Genomic DNA, 18,899 nt, shown 5'->3' on the forward strand with positions numbered 1-18,899 from the left:
CCCCGTCCCCTCAGAGCTGATGCAGACGGAGGCCCACCATGTGCGGACGCTCAAGATCATGCTCAAGGTCTACTCCCGGGCCCTGCGGGAGGAGCTGCAATTCAGCCCCAAGGCCATCAGTCGCCTGTTCCCAGGCGCAGACGACCTGCTGGAGGTGCACGGCCACTTCCTGTGTCAGCTGAAGGAGCGCCGCCTGGAGTCGCTGGAGGAGGGCAGTGCCCGCAACTACATCATCCGGAAGATCGGGGACCTCCTGGTTCAGCAGGTGGGTATGGCCAGACCCACCCCCACCCCTCTCTGTCCTTCTGTTTGCTGAGAGCCCAGCCCCCGAGGACAGTGGCCTAGCCTCTCACCAGTTCAGAAACACGGAGGCCTGAACAGCAGGCGTGCTTGTTGAGACACCATCCAGTGTATATGCTGTGCTTTTGTTTGGTTGGTTGGTTGGTTGGCCAGTTTTTACTTTTTTTTGGTCTTGACACCTGCGTGGTGTTTGGACCACTGCCATGGATGGCAGGGCCATTGACCCCAAACTGACTTTTGAGTGAACTTCTGGGCTGAGCCCGAGATTGACAGAGGGGACCCAGGACCCCTCTATCTGCCCTCGAAGCACCCGGAGCATGCGAGTCACCTAACTAAGGAGAAGAAGACCCTTTCATGAAAAGAAGACCCTTTTCACCTCTGAATTTTTTCTGACATTCTCTCGCTTAAATGTGTTTTACCTGGTCGGATTTTGGGGTGTTTTACAAGCACCTGTGACATGCGAAAGTTTTCTCCTTTGCCCTTTCGGTGCCTTGTTAATGAGACACCATGTGCTGAAGCATTTTGTTTGGGGCCAGCGAGCCAGACAAGAGAGTGAAACCCCAAGTCAGGTCAATCTCTGGTTTAGCAGAGTCAGGCGAATGAGGTGAAGATGTTCCCCGGCAGTTTCCATGTTTTCCCTAGTAACATCTCCACACCTCTCTTCAGTTTTCAGGTGAAAATGGGGAGAGGATGAAAGAAAAATACAGCATCTTTTGTAGCGGTCACAACGATGCCGTCAGTCACTACAAGTTGCTGCTGCAGCAAAACAAGAAATTTCAAAACTTGATCAAGGTAAAAAAAATTATTTCTTTATATTGAAAACATATTCTCTTTACAGTAGGTGGGTTTTTTGGTTTGTTCATGGGGAGCGGTTTATTTTTTTTGTTTTTGTTTTTCCCACAAAACTGTAGGCATTTGGAGAACTTTATAAACGACTTGTTACAAAGCAGTGATTTTCCAGGTTTTGTCTCATTTTTAACCACAAAGTCATTCAGAATACGGCCGTGAAAGCTCTGGAAAATCCCTGAGTGTAAAGCAAAGCAGGCATGGCTTTTGTTTCCACCACAGCAGAGTGGCCCCTGAGATGCCACTCAGTGGGTGGCCACCATCCTTCAGACTGTCGAGGGGACGCAAGTGTTATCACACAGGGCCACCCTGCCCCTCCGGAGCCACCTCCCCTGCCTCAGATGTTCTAGCAGATACAAGGCCTGTAAGCCTTTGCCCCCTCTCTATCCTCCGCCCATCTGGTCCCCACCAGCCCACGGAATGACCCACACCTGTCTTCTGCCTGACAACATGTAGGTGCTCAGGGCCCAGGAGCCAAGTCTGCTGGTCAGGCAAGACCCCTGCCTGCCGTGTCCTGGGAGGTGCTCCTGGGCCAAGGCCATGGGGCACTATCACCGTGTGCCCTGCAGCAGTACCGGCACACTGTGCCCCAAAACAGCTCCATGCCTACAGCCTGTGCCCCAGAGTGACACCCAGTAAATCACGGTCTAGAGTAAAGGGCGGAGAGTCATTAAATTTCACTCCATTGTCCCGGCAGCAGACCTATGGGACAGGGAGAGGGTCGTCTAGTGGTCTGAATTCATCTGGTGATGAGCATGGGGCCAGGCCACCTGACATCCTGAACCAGAAGCCCCCCGCAGGTGGGGGTTTCCCACGAGACAGAAGGAAAACAGAGCCAAGTCTCAGGTCTCTGTCCCATCCCCTCCTGTCCTCTTATGAACTGGCTCCCAGGACCTCCCTGGTGGTCCAGTGGTTAAGACTCCATGCTCCCCATGCAGGGGGCGCAGGTTTGATCCTAGCTAAGGGAATTAAGAGTCCCACATGCCACCATGGCACAGTCAAAAATACAATGGTTCCTGGCCTTCTAAAACACAAACCAGAGCAGTGGGGACAGACAAGCAGAAGGAAGCATGGGAACCTGCCCTCCGCCCCCACCAAGAAGTGGCTTCAGGGGTTTCCCTGGTGGTCCAGTGGTTAGGACTTGCCACTTTCACTGCTGTGGACCTGGATTCAATCCCTGATTGAGGAACTAAGATTCTACAAGCTGCACATTTCAGCCAAAAAAAAGAAAGGATGGCTTCAGATGATCGCCTCTTTGGGCTCTTAGCCAGAGGCATGCACCAGCAGCCACCAGGGAGCTACTGCAGGGACCACAGGCGCAGCTGCATCAGAAGGCCTCAACAACCATCAGCAGTGTTAGGGTCTGCACATGTGCACATGTGTGTGTGGCCAGCTCTCCGGTGATTCCCAAAATCCACACCAGCTGGTTTCTTCCTCATGGCTTTTGCAGAGCCCTGCATTTTACAGCAAGTGAGTCAACCTCTGGCTTCTTGGCGTTTCTGTATACAGCAGGCATTCCTTGCTTTCTTTTTTTAATTTTTTATTTAGTTAGTTATTTTTGACTGTGCTGGGTCTTCATTGCTGCGTGCTAGCTTTCTCTAATTGTGGCAAGCGGGAGCTACTCTTCATTGCAGGGCATGGGCTTCTCACTACAGTAGCTTCTTTTTGAGAAACACAGGCTCTAGGGCGCACGGGCTTTAGTAGTCACAGCATGTGGGCTCAGCTGCTCCATGGCATGTGGAATCTTCCCGGACCAGGGTTCAAACTGGTGTCCCCTGCATTACAAGGTGGACTCTCAACCACTGGACCACCAGGGAAGCCCGGTCCCTGCTTTCAAGTGTCTGGTGAAGCAACAAAGAAAAGGTCCCCGTGAACTGATAAAGGAAAGGGTCCCCAGCCCCCGTGTCCCATCGTGAATGATTTGGCAGGAAACAGATGCCCACACGGCATGGCTTTGTCTTCTCCATTTCACAGAGAATCGGCAACTTCTCCATCGTCAGGCGGCTCGGAGTGCAGGAGTGTATCCTCCTGGTCACCCAGCGCATCACCAAGTACCCCGTGCTGGTGGAGCGAATTATCCAGAATACAGAAGGTATGCCAGCCCTCCTGCCTTGCCTGTCCATGCTGGGTGGGGAGGAGGGTCTCGGTCTCCTCACCCCCTGTCCTAATGGTGGATTAGACAGTCCACTCTGCAATCTGTCCTGGATTCAGCTGGGCTCAGCGATCATTAATTGAGCTCCCACATTGCAGAATCTACCCTCCTGGGGGCTGGGATTTCCAACTTGAGAAACACAGGGTGTTTGGTCTCCCCTGCCTGCACCCCCCCTTCAGTTCCTGCACAGTCTTGACTGGAGCAGCCCCCAGTCAGTATTAAAGAGTCATTGGAAGGGTGCAGGCTGTGCTCTGGGTAAGGTCACTCCTGCGGGACCTCCGTGTCACATGTCTGGTGCCATGGAGGGCAGAGAAGATGGGCATGTAGCCCAGCCCAGGGTTCCCGGAGGCCAGGGCAGTGCTGACCACACCTCCCTGATTTTCTGCAGGGGATTCGGGCAGTAGGAGGATGCAGGAGTCCCACTGCCCTTGGAGTGGGAGGAGCCAGCCCTTGGTGATGGTGGGGGGGGGGTGGTGGGAGTCTTTTATGGAGAGCTGGAGGGCAGGGGGAGGCTGGTTACCCAGGAGCGGCCACCAGCAGGGCTGTGCAGGGCCATTTTAATTGCTTGACTTGCGCCTCAGTTTCTACATTCGACAAACGCTCTATCTTGGTGACAGCCAGGCGCTGGGCTGTTACCTTTACTTAGGAGACGCGTTTACCTCTCAGGAGATTTGAGCTGGAAGGTGATTCTCAAGGCCTCTCTGAGCCATGGCCTCGGGAGACACCTCCTCGACCCCGTAGCCCACCTGCCTCCATCATGTTTGTGGATGCAGACCAAGGAAAGCGCTAACTCTTCTATGTGTGGTAGCTGGCTCCGAGGACCACAGAGACCTGACCCAGGCCCTGAACCTCATCAAAGACATCATCTCACAAGTGGACGCCAGGGTCAGTGAGTGCGAGAAGGACCAGCGCCTCAGGGAGATTGCGGGGAAGATGGACCTCAAGTCCTCCAGCAAGCTCAAAAATGGGCTGACCTTCCGCAAGGAGGATATGCTGCAGAGGCAGCTCCACCTGGAGGGCACCCTGTGCTGGAAAACCACTTCCGGGCGCCTGAAAGGTAAAGCCTCACCCCAGCCACCTCATGGAGTGATCAGCACCATCTTGGATCAGTGGCACCCTCTTGGGTTGGTGGATATCATCCTGGGTTAGTGGTACCATATTAGAGTGGTGGGTGCCATCTTGGATCGGGGCACCATCTTGGAGTGGTGGATGTCATCTTGGAGTGATTGGCTCCATCTTGGATCAGTGGTACCATCTTGGAGTAGGGGGTGTCACCTTGGGAGTAGTGGGCACCATATCGGAGTGGTAAGTGTCACCTTGGGAGTGGTGGGTGCCATCTTGAATTGGTAGCACCACCTTGGAGTGATGGGTGCCATCTTGGATCAGTGTTACCACCTTGGAGTGATGGATGTCATCTTCAAGTGGTGGGTGCCATCTTGGATCAGTGGCACCATCTTGGAGTGGTGGGTGCCATCTTGGATTGGTGGCATCATCTTGGAGTGATGGGTGCCATCTTGGATCAGTGTTACCACCTTGGAGTGGTGGGTGTAATCTTTGAGTGGTGGGCGCTGTCTTGGATCAGTGCACCATTTTGGAGTGGTGGGTACCAGCTGACACAGAGCCACCACTTCACGGCTAAAGGGAGGTTACATACCAAGTCAGGATGAGCGCAGAATCAGAGCAGGAGCGAGGTGGAGGTGGCTGTAGGGGCACCCTCTGTCTCCAGTGATGGAGGTGGTATGGTGCACACAGCAAGGGCCACCAGGTGAAGAGGGCACAGCGAGTCACCGACTCTTGAACAGAAACCCAGCATATCATGACCCCCGATTCAGCAGAGGCCTCAGAGTTCTAAACAACAGTAACAGGCCCCAGTGGGGGTAGAGGATGCGACCTGGGTGTCCCCCTGCTGCTTGGGGCAAGCTCCAAGCCCTCCTTTTGAGATCTGCTGTGCAGTTCATGCACTGGAGAAGGAAATGGCAACCCACTCCAGTATTCTTGCCTGGAGAATCCTAGGGACGGCGGAGCCTGGTGGGCTGCCGTCTATGGGGTCGCACAGAGTCGGACACGACTGAAGCGACTTAGCCGCCGTGCAGTTCCAAACCAGAGCTCACTCAGGGCTTATCCCTGAGTGTACTGTCCATTCCGTGAGCCTCTGGAAACACCCATCACCTGTCCTTTGGCCTCAGCATCTTTAAAGACCTCTGGGGAAGTGTCACAGGTGGCCAGATGACAGGAAGTGTCTGTTCTCTATGTGAGCAGGTGAGCAGCGGGAAGATACAGTTTACAGCTGAGACCCCCTATGTGCCCAGCACCAAGGCAGGTGGCTGAGGCCCTACCCCCGTGGGGCTCCAGTCAGTGAGCAGACAGAGAGAAGTAAACAGGAAAACAGTGAAAAGCTCAGTACATGCTTCAGAGGAACCCCGCAGGCTTCAGTACAGGAGAATTCCGTAAGGGGAGGGTATCTAACTGGGGTGGGGTGTCCTGAGCAAGCTCCCCGAGGAGGTGGTGTTTTCATTTCCCACAGCGCTAGTGCTGCTGTTGGGGACACAGCTTAGGATTCACACCCCTGTGTACCAGCTCTGCCGGGGTGGTCACCTCATGATGTCCCCACAGGGACAGGGCTCCAAGCCTGCCACCACCAGGAAGCTCAGGCACCTGGGGATGAGAGTATGGCCGCGGCAGGAGGCAGGATGCGAGGGTTCAGGGGTTTGCTGTTAAATGTTGAAACCAGGAGAGGGGAGGGAAGGGGTCAAGTCGAAGCCGGGACACCCCTCAACACCAGGCTCCTGCAGAAGCATCATGGCACCGACTTAGCGCCACAGGGCCGAGGCCACCTGGGCTTCCATCTGCCTTGTGGGATCCACACGGCCACGGGGACCCTGAAAGACGTCTCCTTTTGTGCTCTCCCCTTAGACGTCCTTGCAGTCCTGTTAACAGACGTGCTTCTGCTGCTCCAAGAAAAAGATCAGAAATACGTCTTTGCATCCTTGGTACGTGTCCTGTCCCTTCACTGCTCGAAACCTGCCTGCACGGAGGTGGCTGAGGGGCGGAAGCAACCAGGAGGCTACCTCAGTGCAGGGGCACCGGGGGTGGCCCTAGAGCATGGTGGCTAGAAGAGCACACCCATGTTACCCCATCGTCCCAGGCCCTCCCAGGGCCAGAAGGTGCTCTGTAGGCAGGAGTAGACTTTGCTAAAACCAGGGTCCCGTGCAGTGGCCTGAGGGGGCCTCAGGGTCATGCCAGTGCTGCCCAGTTACCCCTGAGGATGCAGCTCAGGCAGCTGCCATCCTGTGAGCTGTGGCTGCGTTGGCCCCATGGCCCGCTGGTCCTAGAACAGCCGCATTGCAGGAGCTCCCCACTGGGGAGGACTCGGAGTCAGTCTGGGGTCCATCCACCCCACCTGGCCCTCGTCCACCAGGGACTCGGCCTCCTCCCCCACTTGCCTGGGCGACCCGTGGATACCCACCACTGAGTCCCCCTGGAGAGGAAGGGGGACTTTGTCACTCAACTCTGGAGTCTCATCCCTTTCCCAGAGACTTAAACTGGCTTCTCAAGAAGTTTCCAGAAGTGGGTCATGCTGTCACGCTCTTGACAGTGGCCTCACCCTGACCCCAGCAAGCCCCACGTGTGCCGTGTGTTCACTCCTACGAGGGTGACACCACGTCTGCTGCTCCCCATGTTCCCCACCTGGTCACCCTCTGTGTGTGCCTGGATCCTGATCACCTCTGCTCAGAAAGATCCCAGTCCTGTTGGGTCAGGACCACCCCCCTCAGCCCTCAGTTGATTCTTCAACTTAATTACCCCTTTAACAACCCTGTCTCCATATACCATCATGTTTTCTGAGGTTAGGACCTCGGCATATGGATTTAGCTAGGGTCAGTGGTGGCTGGAGACCAATTCAGCCCATAACAACCAGTTAAAAGCGTGCCTTTTACTGGTCGGTCAGAGCACTGCCTCTTGGGAGACGCCCAGAGATTGGGAATACTGCTTGGCTCTGGTTGTTTGGGACACAGGTTTGGGAGGAAGATGTGTTTGTTACCATAGACCACCAGCTCTTGTATTGCTGAGTTTTGTACAGCATACATGCATTAGTGATCATAAAACATCTTTTAAGCACATTGAACAGACACATGAAAAAGGATGTGAGGATATCATCACCATAGTGCCTTTTTCCCCTTAGATGGCAAAACCTTTCTGCCTTGAATTGGAGGATAAGCAGGGTGCACGCCCCCCAACCCCCACCCCCGTCCCCTTCCCCTCCAACTCGCGGTTCCACAGCCCTGAGGCAGCAGCAAGTACAGGGTCACCCTCCCTCCCCCTCCCACCTGTGCAGGACTCCAAGCGCCCCGTCATCTTGCTGCAAAAGCTCATTGTGAGGGAGGTAGCCAATGAGGAGAAAGCCATGTTTCTGATCAGCGCCTCCCTGCATGGGCCCGAGATGTACGAGATCTACACCAACTCAAAGGAAGACAGGAACACCTGGATGGCCCACATCCGGAGGGCTGTGGAGAGGTGAGGGGCTGAGTGGGCCTTCCCACCCACCACGGCTGCACCCTTGGCTATGTTGTTGTTGCTTAGTCACTCAGTCCTGTCCGACTCTTTGCGACCCCCTGGACTGAAGCCCACCAGGCTCCTCTGTCCGTGGGATTTCCCAGGCAAGAATACTGGAGTGGGTTGCCATTCCCTTCTCCAGGGCATCCTCCCGACCCAGGGATCGAACCCCCATCTCCTGCATTGGCAAGCAGGTTCTTTACCGCAAGCCACCAAGGAAGCCCTTGGCTTCGGCGGCTGGCAGGTCGGCAGAGGCCTAGAAGTGCCTGTGAGGGTGCTGGGGTCGCAGGCCGGCAGGAGACCCCAGTGCTTTTCCCCTCCTCCTCATTCCACCTCAGTGCTCTGTCCATCCCCTCATCTGAGGGCAGACAGACAGTGCCATTGGGCTCCTTCTGACATGACTAACAGTGCGTGTCTTTGGGACAGGGATGTAGGGCTGGCAGCTCTAATCTTCTGTATTGGTGGGCTGTCCCCCTCCCACGGGGTGGGGGGCTGTCCTTCCTTCTCCGGCCACAGACCCCAGCCCTGTGGCTCTGTGTGATGCCTGGCTCATGGTCCACAGATGGGGATGGGGGTCCGGCCCCCATGCCTAGCCTGCTCCCTCGCTTGATACCCAGAAGCTTCCCTTAGTCAGCTCAGCCTCCCCTCAGTACTCAACTTCAGCTTTGCTGGGCTGGCAGCCTCCCATACCTGGGAGGTCCCCAGGGAATGAATTGCCCCAAATAGTGTCCACGTATTTAAAACCTGTGGCCAACTGTTTCCCAACACTTGGAGACTGGGTGCGTGCTGATGGCTGTGTCTCCCCCTCAAGGTTGACCATTAACAAGCTACATCTCTCAGCACATCAGAGATGCTTTTTGCACTGGCTTCTCCAGGCGGACCTCTGCCAGCTCAGAGGCAGCTGGTCCCTGGGGTGCACTCACCCATCCGTCCCCTCTCCCTGCAGCTGCCCAGACGAGGAAGAAGGGCCCTTCAGCGAGGCCGAAGAGGAAAAGAAGGTGGTCGAGACCCGTGCTGTGAGGCTGAGGGACTTCCAAGGTAGGGAGGGAGGGAGTCAGCCCAACCTCCACACCCATAACGCAGCCCTCGTCTGGTGATACAGCCCCGGGTGGCCCTACCCTTCTGTCCCATGAGGGCTGGAGCGTATCACCACCCGCACAACCAGGGCTTAAACTGTGGGATGACCCGTGCCCTCGGGTAGTGATCTTCCAGGGAGCATGTGGGAAAGGGATGAGGGGGCTCTGGGATTCCTTCTGGGGTCCTCGCTCAGGAAGGGACTCAACGTGGTATCCCACATCAAGTGCATCAGACCCTCTGGGTCCCTGTGAGAGCTGGGACCCCCACGGCCTCCTCTGAAGTCGAGTGGACTCAACTTGGTTTTGCAACCAGCCACACCAGCTTCCTCTTCCATCTGGATATTTTTTTAACTACGTTATCGAACTGTATTTCAAATACCACACAGGTCACCCATTCACAATATGCCATGTAGTGGCTTTTAGTCTATATCAAAAGGTGGTGCAACTGTCCTGACAGTTTCAGGCTGTTTTCATCACCCCAAAAAGAAACCCTATCCCCACTAGCCATCACTCCCATTCTTTCTCCACCCCTAGACCCTGGGAACCTCTGTCCTACTGTCTGTGAATTTAGCTATTCCAGACACCTGTTATCAACGGGGACATTTGTCCCTTTGTGACGAGTTTATCTCACTGCATGATGTTTTCAAGGTTCATTCATGCAACAGACTCTTTCCTTTTTTAAAGCTGAATAATATTCCATCTAATAGCTGGACCACAACGTGCTTATTCTCCTCCCCAGTTTTCACAGCTTCCTGTGCAGCTTCAGCAAGATCATTGCCGAGAATAAGTCCAAGTACTTTGTGATCTCAGTCAACTCCCCTCTTCTCCCGTGCTTACCGCGATCTTTATATTCAACTTAGATAACATTGAAGCGGTAAGCACCTAAAATTAGGTAGTGCATATTTTATTTCTCTGTGTGTGGAGAGGTGCACGTTTGAGGGTATTCAGGAATAAAATTATTCAAAAGAAAGGGGAAATCCCCTTGACCCCTGAAAGTATCATGCTAACATAGTGCTCATTTTATCCCCTCCTCACTCTTGTATTCCTGACGAAGGGTAATAAAGTACAGGCCTTGCCCAGCCACATCTCCACAGACACTTCAGAGTCATCCGGGAATGTCTCGTCGTCACCCATTCCTGACAAGAGTCATGGTGAATTAGAAATAGGTGTCTTCTTCAGAGCTCTTCTTTCCCATTTGGACCAAAAGCCAATCTCATCCTTCACACTGGAAGGTCAGGGACCCTCCCATCAAAGCTAGGATCGAGACAGGGCCCCCACCACCACCATCACCACCATTAGTATCTCCACCCTGGACTTTCCAACCAGGGTAATAATGGGAAGACTCGGAAGTAAGAGGTCACAGTTGCGGGAATTCCCTTGTGGTCCACTGGTTAGGACTCCACACTTTCACTGCCAGAGGCACAGGTTCAATCCCTGGTCGGGGAAGTAAACTTCCACAAGCCACTCCGCACAGCCAAAAAGAAAATGGGAAAAAAATCACAACTGGAAGGGAGGTGGCAGAATTATTTTTTGCAGGTGACAGGATTATCTGCCTAGGAAATCCGATAGAATCAACTGGAAAACTATTGGAAATGGTAAGAGAGCTCAACAATTTAGCTAAATAGGATGTATATATATTTATACTAGCAGTCTCCAGTGAGACAGTCTAGTAAAATAAGTCATAGTTACAGCAGCAAAAAAAAGCTATAGGGACTTCCCTGGTGGTTCAGTGGTTAAGACTCCACGCTTCCGTTGCAGGGAACTCAGGTTGATATCCTTGGTCAGGGAACTAAGATCCCGCATGCTGTGAAATGTCGCCAGAAATAAAAATTTATAAAGTATAAAACCCAGAGACTTGTAAGAAGGCTTTCAAGATTAGAAACTAAGTCTTTAAAGGCTGTTTGTCCCAAACTAATAGATTTAGTCTGCTATGGCTCTCCCTCACACTCCCACCATGTTTGATCTTTTTATAATTGAGGGAAGCAAGCAGGAGACAGGGCCACACCCTTGCCTGCCTCTCAGGAATTCTGGATAAAGGGAGTGGTCCAGGACAGGATGAGGGTCAGCGGGAATGCCGGAGGCCCGCCTGGCCCAGCGAGGCATCACAGCCGGCTCCTGGGGGAAACCACCCCAGAGGAGGCTGACCACCGCCTCACGGCCACTTTGCAGAGCGACTGAACAGGAAAGACCAGCAGATCGCCCAGAGCCTGAGCGAGAAGCAGCAGATCTACCTGGAGATGGCCGAGATGAGCGGGCCCGAGGACCTTGCCCTGTCTCGGCTCCTCTTCCGGGGAGGGGACCCCCCCGAGAACCTGCAGGGCGAGCTGATTCTCAAGTCAGCCATGAGTGAGAGTGAGTAGCCACCAGCCCACCCCTACAGCCCACTCCTATCCTTCTTGGGGCCTCCCAGGGGACCCCAGGCCGGGCACACAGCTTCGTGTGGCCTACAAGCCACCCCATCCCTGCGTGCTTCTGCCCGCTTCTGTTAGAGCTGGAAGGTGCCTGGACAGTGGGGTGCCAGCCCCTCGCTACAGACTCAAAGCACCATCTCACATTCACTCAATAAACACTCCCAGTGCCTGCCGCGCTCCAGGCCCAGTGCTGGGCAGGGGGGAATCTCAAATTGACTGAGATGGTTCCTCTTCTTTCTGATGAGTGGATCACTGATGCTCTCCCCAGAAAAAGGCACACATACAAGTTTGGTGGGTCATTTTAGGGGCTTCTGGTCCCCGTAGCCGAGGGATGGTGCTGGCCGATAAGCAGCCTGCTTCCTGGAGCCATCAAGGTCCTTACGGAGCCCCTAGCATCTTCCTCGCGGCTGCTGAGTCCTGTGCCAGGCCAGGGGGTTTGCCGGGCAGGATGGCCAGTGCTTGTCCAATCTGACAGCACAGCCAGGGCTGCTCTTTCATCAGCCGGCAAGACAGATACTGCCCTGCCCTCCAGAACTTTCCATCAGAGTGAAGAGAACAGGCGGGAAGGGTCCCATGTGGACTGTCAGACTTGCTCCCTCCAGCCAAGCCAACATCTCCCATGTCTGTAGTCACCACTGTTCCTGGGCCCTGAGACCCCCTCATGTCTTGTACCTCAGCCTAGAATATTCTCCCCACCTCCTCACCTGGCCAGAGTCTGTGTCCTCAAGCACCTTGTGTGACCACCCCGCCCCCTCCCCCCAAGGCCATCTCCTGTGTCTCCTGACTGTCTGTGTGACTGTCAGCACACAGGTAGTGGCCATGCTGAGTTCCCTCCCAGGCCCAGTGCATTCCCAGGCCCAGGGCCCCCCACCTCTCACCCCATGGTCCCCTGAGATCCCACCTCTCCTGTAGATTGGCATGTCCTAGGTGCAACACCTGTGCAGGGGGTGTGCAGGGTAGGGGGTAACCGACACCCTGTGAGGCCTCTGCCTGGGTCCCTGAACTTGGCTCTGAATGCCCAGGATGGAGCCACAGGGTGACTTGGCTCCCTTCCGTCCCCTTCCTTCTGCAGTCGAGGACATCCAGAGTTTCATCTGCAGGCGGCTGGGCAACGCTTACAGCCGGGCAGAAGACGGGGGCAGCGCAGGCAGCCCAGGCAAGGGTAAATGGTGCTGCCACCTTCCAGGGACCCTGGGGCTTGGCAGTCACGGGAGAGCATGCCTCTCCACGGCATCTGGGCATTTGCTCTTCAGCATCTCTCTGCTGCTTCCCTCGACCTTTTGTAAACACCAGGGTCAGGTTTCTGGAACTTCCTGGGGCTTGTCAGTCATGTTCTGACAGCAGCACCCAGGCCAGTTCCTGCTGCTGGTTTCTGTGGCCCAGGTTCCCTACCCAGCCAGGAGATGGGGTGGGGCCAGGAGCAGGAGAGGTGGGACCCAAGGCATCTCACGCGCCTGGCTTGGGGTTTCAGACGGCAGTCTTCAGAAGAACATGTGCAGCAGTGACCTCAGCCCCCGAGACTGGCAGGGCCTGGTGAGCAGCATGGACTCAAGGCCTGGAGACAATCAGAGGGCCCCCGAGGAAGCCTCAAAGGTGGTATGTTGCCTCCTTGGGATGTGCCTGAGCTCAGCACAGAGTCAGCCCATGTCCCTGTATCATCCTCTGAGGCTGAACAGCCTGTGCTTGGTTTGTCTGGTTTTTCCTTCTTGGGGCAAATAGCAGCAGTGCTACCCCGCTCGACAGTGACTAATAGTTAATATGCAAATGGACGTACAGGTTCCTCCTGCAGTCCCCAGGAAGGTCGAGGTGGGAGGTGCACATGAGGGAGGCAGGGGAGGGGACCAGCTCAGGGCAGTGGCCTCATCAACAGGTGAGAGGTACTAGGCGGGGACCACCAGCTGTCAGTCTACGCAGGTGTCCACCTTCCACGGATGTGACGTCACTGGCTGTTCCCTCTCTTTGGCTCCTAAGGCCCACCCTTGCCAAGCACTGGGCTCAGAGTCCCAGCTCTGGGCTCCTTAGAGCCTCGCACATGGTGGGCCCCCACCCCTGCACCCTCCTACCTCTCAGGAACCACCCTTCGCCCTCAATTCTCCAGACACCAAGGCTGGCACAAGTCAGATGAGCCGTGAGGGGGCCGGTCCCATGCTAAGGAGATGTCTTATCAATAATAAGTGGGTCCCACTCAAGTCAGATTGGTCTTTAAAAGCTTTCCGTGTTGATGCTGTCTCCCCAGGCAGAGTCACCAGGTGCAGAGCCTGGCCCCCAGCCACCTTCAGTCCTGGAGTCAGAGGTAAGTGAAGGCTTGTGTGTCGGCGTCCCCACACCCACTCCCTGGGACCCAGTGGGGCTTCCTTCAGCGCCCAGTGGCCCTGTCCCTCTCTCCACAGCTCATCCAGCGGATCCAGACGCTGTCCCAGCTGCTCCTCAGCCTCCAGGTACAGGGCCTTTGGGGAGCGCAACGGGCCACATGTGCCCTCCTCCTTCAGGTTGAGGCTGGGGGTCTGGGAGACGGCTGGGCTCTTCCTAAAGTTGGCCCTCCCCTCCCCCAGGTGGTCATCGCCCAGCAGGACAGCTATGTGGAGATTCAAAAAGCAACCATCCAGGAGCACGAGAAGCAGTTCCGGCTGCAATCGACGCGCGGTAACCTGCTGCTGGAGCAGGAGCGGCAGCGCAACTTCGAGAAGCAGCGGGAGGAGCTGGCGGGCGTGCAGAAGCTGCAGGGCCAGCTGCGGCTGGAGCAGCAACGCTGGGAGCGTGAGCGGGAGCAGCAGCGCCGGGAGCTGGACGAGGCCTCCGCGCGGCTGCTGCAGCACGAGAGTGAGTTGCTGCGGCTGCAGGAGCGGCTGAACCAGGAGCGCGAGGAGCTGGAGCGCCAGCGCCAGGCCTACCAGCACGACCTGGAGCGGCTGCGTGAGGCCCAGCGCGCCGTGGAGCGGGAGCGCGAGCGCCTGGAGGTGCTGCGCCGGCTCAAGAAGCAGAACACAGCGCCCGGGGCGCTGCCGCCGGAGGCACTGGTGGAGGTGAGCGCCGGCCTAAGGGTGCCTATGCCTGAGAGCCTGAGTGTGCACATGCGTGGGTGGGTGTGTGCCTGCGTTTTTGGGACAAGGGAGGAATGTTGACTCCATCAGGCCTGCACCAGGCTGTATGCCCAGATGGCACCCTCCGAGCTAAGAGGCCTCAGTTAAGCCACGCTTGGCCTGGGAGGTGGGCGGGCACACCAGGTCCATCCAGCCTCCAAAAACCCCGCCCCCACCCTGGAGCCTGCAAAGTGTGTGTGGGGCTGGTGCGTGGGCGCGGGTGGCACTGTGCTGATCCGAGGGATGCGGCCCCTCCTTGGTACCCCAAGAAGGGCTTCCAGTAGGAACAACTGCATTGGGACGTGTCTTCTGTGGCTTTTTCAGACCCAGCCTCCAAGCCACGCTCCCAGCTTCAATGGGAATGGGCTGGATGGATCCATGACCCTGACTAAAGCACCGGGGCCCCGACCCAACTCACTGGTGTCCAGTGTGGGGTCTGAGTACGCCGAGCGCCCCGAGGTGGCCCGCAGGGACAGCGCCCCAGCTAAGAGTGACGTGCCCATCCAGCTGCTGAGCGCCACCAACCAGATCCAGAGGCAGGCAGCTGTGCAGCAGCAGATTCCCACCAAGTTGGCAGCCTCCACCAAGGGCGGAAAGGACAAGAGTGGCAAGAACCGGGGTTCCCAGCGCTGGGACAGCTCGGGTGAGTTGGGGCTTCCTGGCACCCCCCTTCCCTCCCCTCACCTGATGCCTGCCTGGCCCCTTACCTCTGGACCGGACACCAGCAGGAAACCCCAGCTGGTGATGGAGCTGAGGCCTGCCTACACACACAGACACACAGACACATAGACACACACACAACCACCTACCCACCCCCAGAGACTTCAGATCTCAGTTCCTGTTCCCACCTTGGCCCTCAAAATGGGATCAGACACAAGGGAGCACCTTGGTGATTCAGAAACGGACCTCGGAAACCCTCGTGCAGGGGCGGGAAGTCCGCCAGTGACTGACGCTACTACTCCCCACTGAGTCCTTACCCCAGAGCCAATGTTCCCCAGTAAGAAGGCCCTGGGACCCTCCTGGGGAACAGAGCCCGGGTCCCAGGACCCCTGGGCTACAGCATCACAGGGCCTCTTGTCCAAAGACTGAATGAGTTCCAGGGCCCCTTCTGGTTCACCAGGGGTATCTGCTCTGGGTTTTGTCAGTGAATTTGGGGCCTGTTGTCTGAGCGGCGTCCCTCCCTGGGAACCCGCACTGGAGGCAGTGTGGGCGAGGAGTGGGGCGAGGCCCTGGGCCGAGGTCCAGGTGCTCTGGCACTGGGAGCAAGACTGGAAACCCCAGTATCTTCCACCCTCTTTCAGCCTCGTTTGACCTGAGGCAGCCGCTGCTTCTCAACAAGCTCATGGGCAAAGAAGAGAACACCTCTCGGAACCGCCGCTCGCTGAGTCCTGTCCTGCCCAGCTCCACGCCCCCCCAAGGTGAGCCAGCACACCCAGCCCCCTACCCCCTGGCACCCACAGTGCCTGGCTGATGCTGACACCCACCACCCCGTCTCTCTTCCAGACCCCAGCCTCCCAGCCCCCACCCCAGGCCCAGCCGACGTCCCCACTGAGTACCTCTCCCTCAAGGCCTGGGGGGCATCCTTCCCACCCGGGGCCCCATCCTCCACACCACTTGACAAGGAAGAAACCGGCAAGGAAGATGTCATCTTCTTCTAGGGGGCATGGCTCGGGGTGCAGACCCCTCCCTGCACCGCCCACTGTTCATGCTCTGTGGCCCCACCCCACCCCCACGTCCGCCCTCTCCCCTTCCCAAGCAGGCCTCCTCTGACATCTGCCAGGATGGGGCAGGCAGGGCTGGCCTGCTGTCTTGAGGCTGCTCGCTCTGAAGGATTAGCAGTGGTGCCTGGGCAACTTTGTAAACCTCTTTTTTTTAACATGAAAAGGAAGTTTGTAATGGAAGGTTGAAGCAAAGCTAACCCACGGAGCTGCCATCTGCCATCATAGCACCCCATTCCAGCAGAGGAGAGTCCCACTCCGGGCTGTCTTTCCAAAGTAGTGACCAGGGCCACCAGGAGACCCTGGAGTGAGCCACGATGGCACCAGAAGGGGCCCAGTGGGGTTGGCTCTGTCCGCAGAATCAGGCCGAATTGACTTCTAAAGCAGAGACCCGAGTGGGTTCGTGGTGAACTTCTAGGCGAGGATGTGAGCCCACTCAGGGGTGGCACACAGTTCACCCAGGACAGAGGGCCACAGGGCAGCCAGGGTGGCTGAAGCGGTTGACTGATGGCATGCCCGGTATGTCCTGTAGGTTCGGAAGCTCGTCCTGAAAGGGGCTGACCGGGAGGGGACAGACCACAGCTCATTTTAATCTGGTGGAGGTTTTTAAAACCCACTCTTGTCGAAGTTGGTGCTTTCCCAAAGCGCCTCTCAGACTCAACGCCTGGGAAGCCAAGCCCAGGGCTTCCACCAAGACTGGTGCATGCCTGAGAGTCCCAGCCCCGGATAGAGAGTCCTCCTTCCCCATGAGGTGGCCCTCAACTGGCATCCCCAGTGGATGGGCAGATACTGGGGTGACATAGAGCAGTGGGGGCAGAACTTGGAAGGGACCAATACAACCTGGGCAGTTACTTTTGCCAGCGAGTGCACAGACAGCCGCCTCACATCCAGTGAGCTGTCACAGGTTGTCATCAGCTCCCCCAGAGGAGGGCGAGGACCACCAGTCCAGCCTCATGGTACAGCTGCAGGTGTTGGGGTGGTGCCCGCATCCACAAGCAGTCCTGGAGTGACAGTGGGTCACACCCACATTCCAGCTCTGGCCAAGTGCAGGCTCGGGGCCAGGGAGCATTCCAGCCTTTTCCTGCACCCCAGACTCCCCTGCAGAACCCAGTATCCCGCCAAGCATTGGTGGGAAGACAGGGGTGGAGCAGGAGCCTGGGCACCATGGCCAACGGTGACGAGAAACTGACAGCAGTCCTGGAGCTCGCCAGAGGAGCAGCGGCCCCCCTCCCCCGGGACACGTCCGGTCACCCATGCCACATCTGTAATCACTGTGTTTGGTCCTGAGACGCATCGGAGCACTTTAGAAAAGCTGACTTTACATTCCTATCCTGTCGTGAAGAGGACATTCCTGGGCCCCGTGCCCCCACCCACGGGATCCTCTCTCACCCACCCAGGGGATTCCTGCAGGGATAAGTTCAAGGCCACGTGGTGGGAATCGGCCAAGGAGGCTTCCAGGTGGTGCCTGCAGCAGGGCAGCACCATGGGCCCGTCCCACCAGGACCCCGAGGTCACTCCTGGGTACAGCCCAGTCTCTTTTGTAAAGTTAGGAGTTGAGCAAACATTCCTACTTCCGTGGGGTCTCTGTACATCTTCGTTAATTGTGACCATGACCTTAGTCAACCCAGCGATCATTTTTTACAATGATAGCAGCATTTCCTCACTGGGGGTTATGTCTGAACCGCTCTAGAACTTAAGACCTGACTCTAGCAATAAACATGTCTAAGGGGAGCTGACCAGAGTCACTTTCTTTGGGGTTTTGTTTTAGCATAACCTGCCAAAACTTCAGTGCTGCAGTTTGCATGGGGGGGCGGGCAGGGGCACTCAGACCCTCTGTTCTGCTAGGACCTTGGGGATCCCTGGACACCAGGCCCAAGAGCTGCTTGATAGCCAGGCTGTGATTCTCCACCTCTCCTGGGTGGGGAGTATAGGAAGGTGGGGACATGTCCCAGGCCGGTGACAGCCCTCACCCCCACCCCCACTTGGCATCAGCTCAGATTAGTGACAAGGTGGGCCACACAGAGAACCCAGGCCAGGCAGCCTGCTCTGGTCCCGGTGAGGAAGCCCCAGACAGCGATTCCACCTGGACAGTCAAGACTGGAGGCAGTGGCAGTGCTGAGGTGGCTGCAGGGGCCCCCCAGCCTCCTGTGCTAGCTGGATCCTCACCCATTTAGGCTGCCCCCCCAACCATGGTCCCGGGATGTCAGCCTCCTTGACGAGGGGGGACCCTACTGGCTTTTGGACCCATCAGGCTCCCTCCTCAAAGGAGCCTAATTTGCCATACACATGCTCCCCCACATCCCACAAAAAAGCTGTAGGTCCCCTGGGGCTTGGTCCCCTGGAATCATCATCTTGCTTCACCCCAACCTATAACTGAGCTGCCAGCTCAGGGAATGGCACCGGGCAGGAGGCGGAGCCACACAACTGGCAGTGCCAGCAGCTGTATCCCAGCCCTGCTGCCCAGGCCCTCAGGGATGCCAGCCCCTGGGGTACCTGTGACCTGCCGTATCACACACGCAGGTGTTCACGTGGTTCCCTGGCAAGCATGCTGTCTTGCAGGTGTTAACTTCAGACAAGCAGGTGCTACTCTGACCCCCACCCTAATCTCACAGGTCCCCTGGGTGCCTGCAAGGCAGAGCAAGAGGGAAGGGGAAGACTGACCTGGCCCAGCCTCCTAACCCAGAGGGAGCCCCCCAGATGGACGGGGCAGGGGCTCAGCTGGAGGCCAGATGGGGTCCTTGTGTCCTGTGAGACCCTGAGCAGCC

The 18,899-nt window shown here is 56.8% G+C and overlaps 1 protein-coding gene across 18 annotated transcripts in view; it reads left to right on the forward strand.

Moving 5' to 3' along the window:
* ARHGEF18 (Rho/Rac guanine nucleotide exchange factor 18) overlaps positions 1-18,899 on the forward strand; it is a 103,228-nt gene that overhangs the window by 79,476 nt on the left and 4,853 nt on the right. For 8 of the 18 annotated variants that reach the window (XR_014056199.1, XM_081498534.1, XM_081498535.1 and 5 more), the window contains 15 exons: positions 15-265; positions 967-1,092; positions 3,121-3,238; positions 4,107-4,355; positions 6,212-6,288; positions 7,632-7,810; positions 8,796-8,887; positions 11,095-11,277; positions 12,409-12,498; positions 12,808-12,932; positions 13,573-13,629; positions 13,727-13,774; positions 13,889-14,359; positions 14,741-15,059; positions 15,718-15,834. Coding sequence is in view for 17 of the 18 variants with exons in the window: in XM_081498534.1 (XP_081354660.1) it covers positions 15-265; positions 967-1,092; positions 3,121-3,238; positions 4,107-4,355; positions 6,212-6,288; positions 7,632-7,810; positions 8,796-8,887; positions 11,095-11,277; positions 12,409-12,498; positions 12,808-12,932; positions 13,573-13,629; positions 13,727-13,774; positions 13,889-14,359; positions 14,741-15,059; positions 15,718-15,834 (2,502 nt within the window). In the remaining variant the exon portion in view is untranslated. Of the gene's footprint in view, positions 1-14; positions 266-966; positions 1,093-3,120; positions 3,239-4,106; positions 4,356-6,211; positions 6,289-7,631; positions 7,811-8,795; positions 8,888-11,094; positions 11,278-12,408; positions 12,499-12,807; positions 12,933-13,572; positions 13,630-13,726; positions 13,775-13,888; positions 14,360-14,740; positions 15,060-15,717; positions 15,835-15,919; positions 17,866-18,899 lie in introns of those variants that run through there. The other 10 variants (XM_081498538.1, XM_081498536.1, XM_081498548.1 and 7 more) reach the window with 5 other exon arrangements.

This window comes from Giraffa tippelskirchi, chromosome 6 (assembly GCF_054371585.1).
Source record: "Giraffa tippelskirchi isolate mGirTip1 chromosome 6, T2T-mGirTip1v1.2.pri, whole genome shotgun sequence".
Classification (NCBI taxonomy): domain Eukaryota; kingdom Metazoa; phylum Chordata; class Mammalia; order Artiodactyla; family Giraffidae; genus Giraffa; species Giraffa tippelskirchi.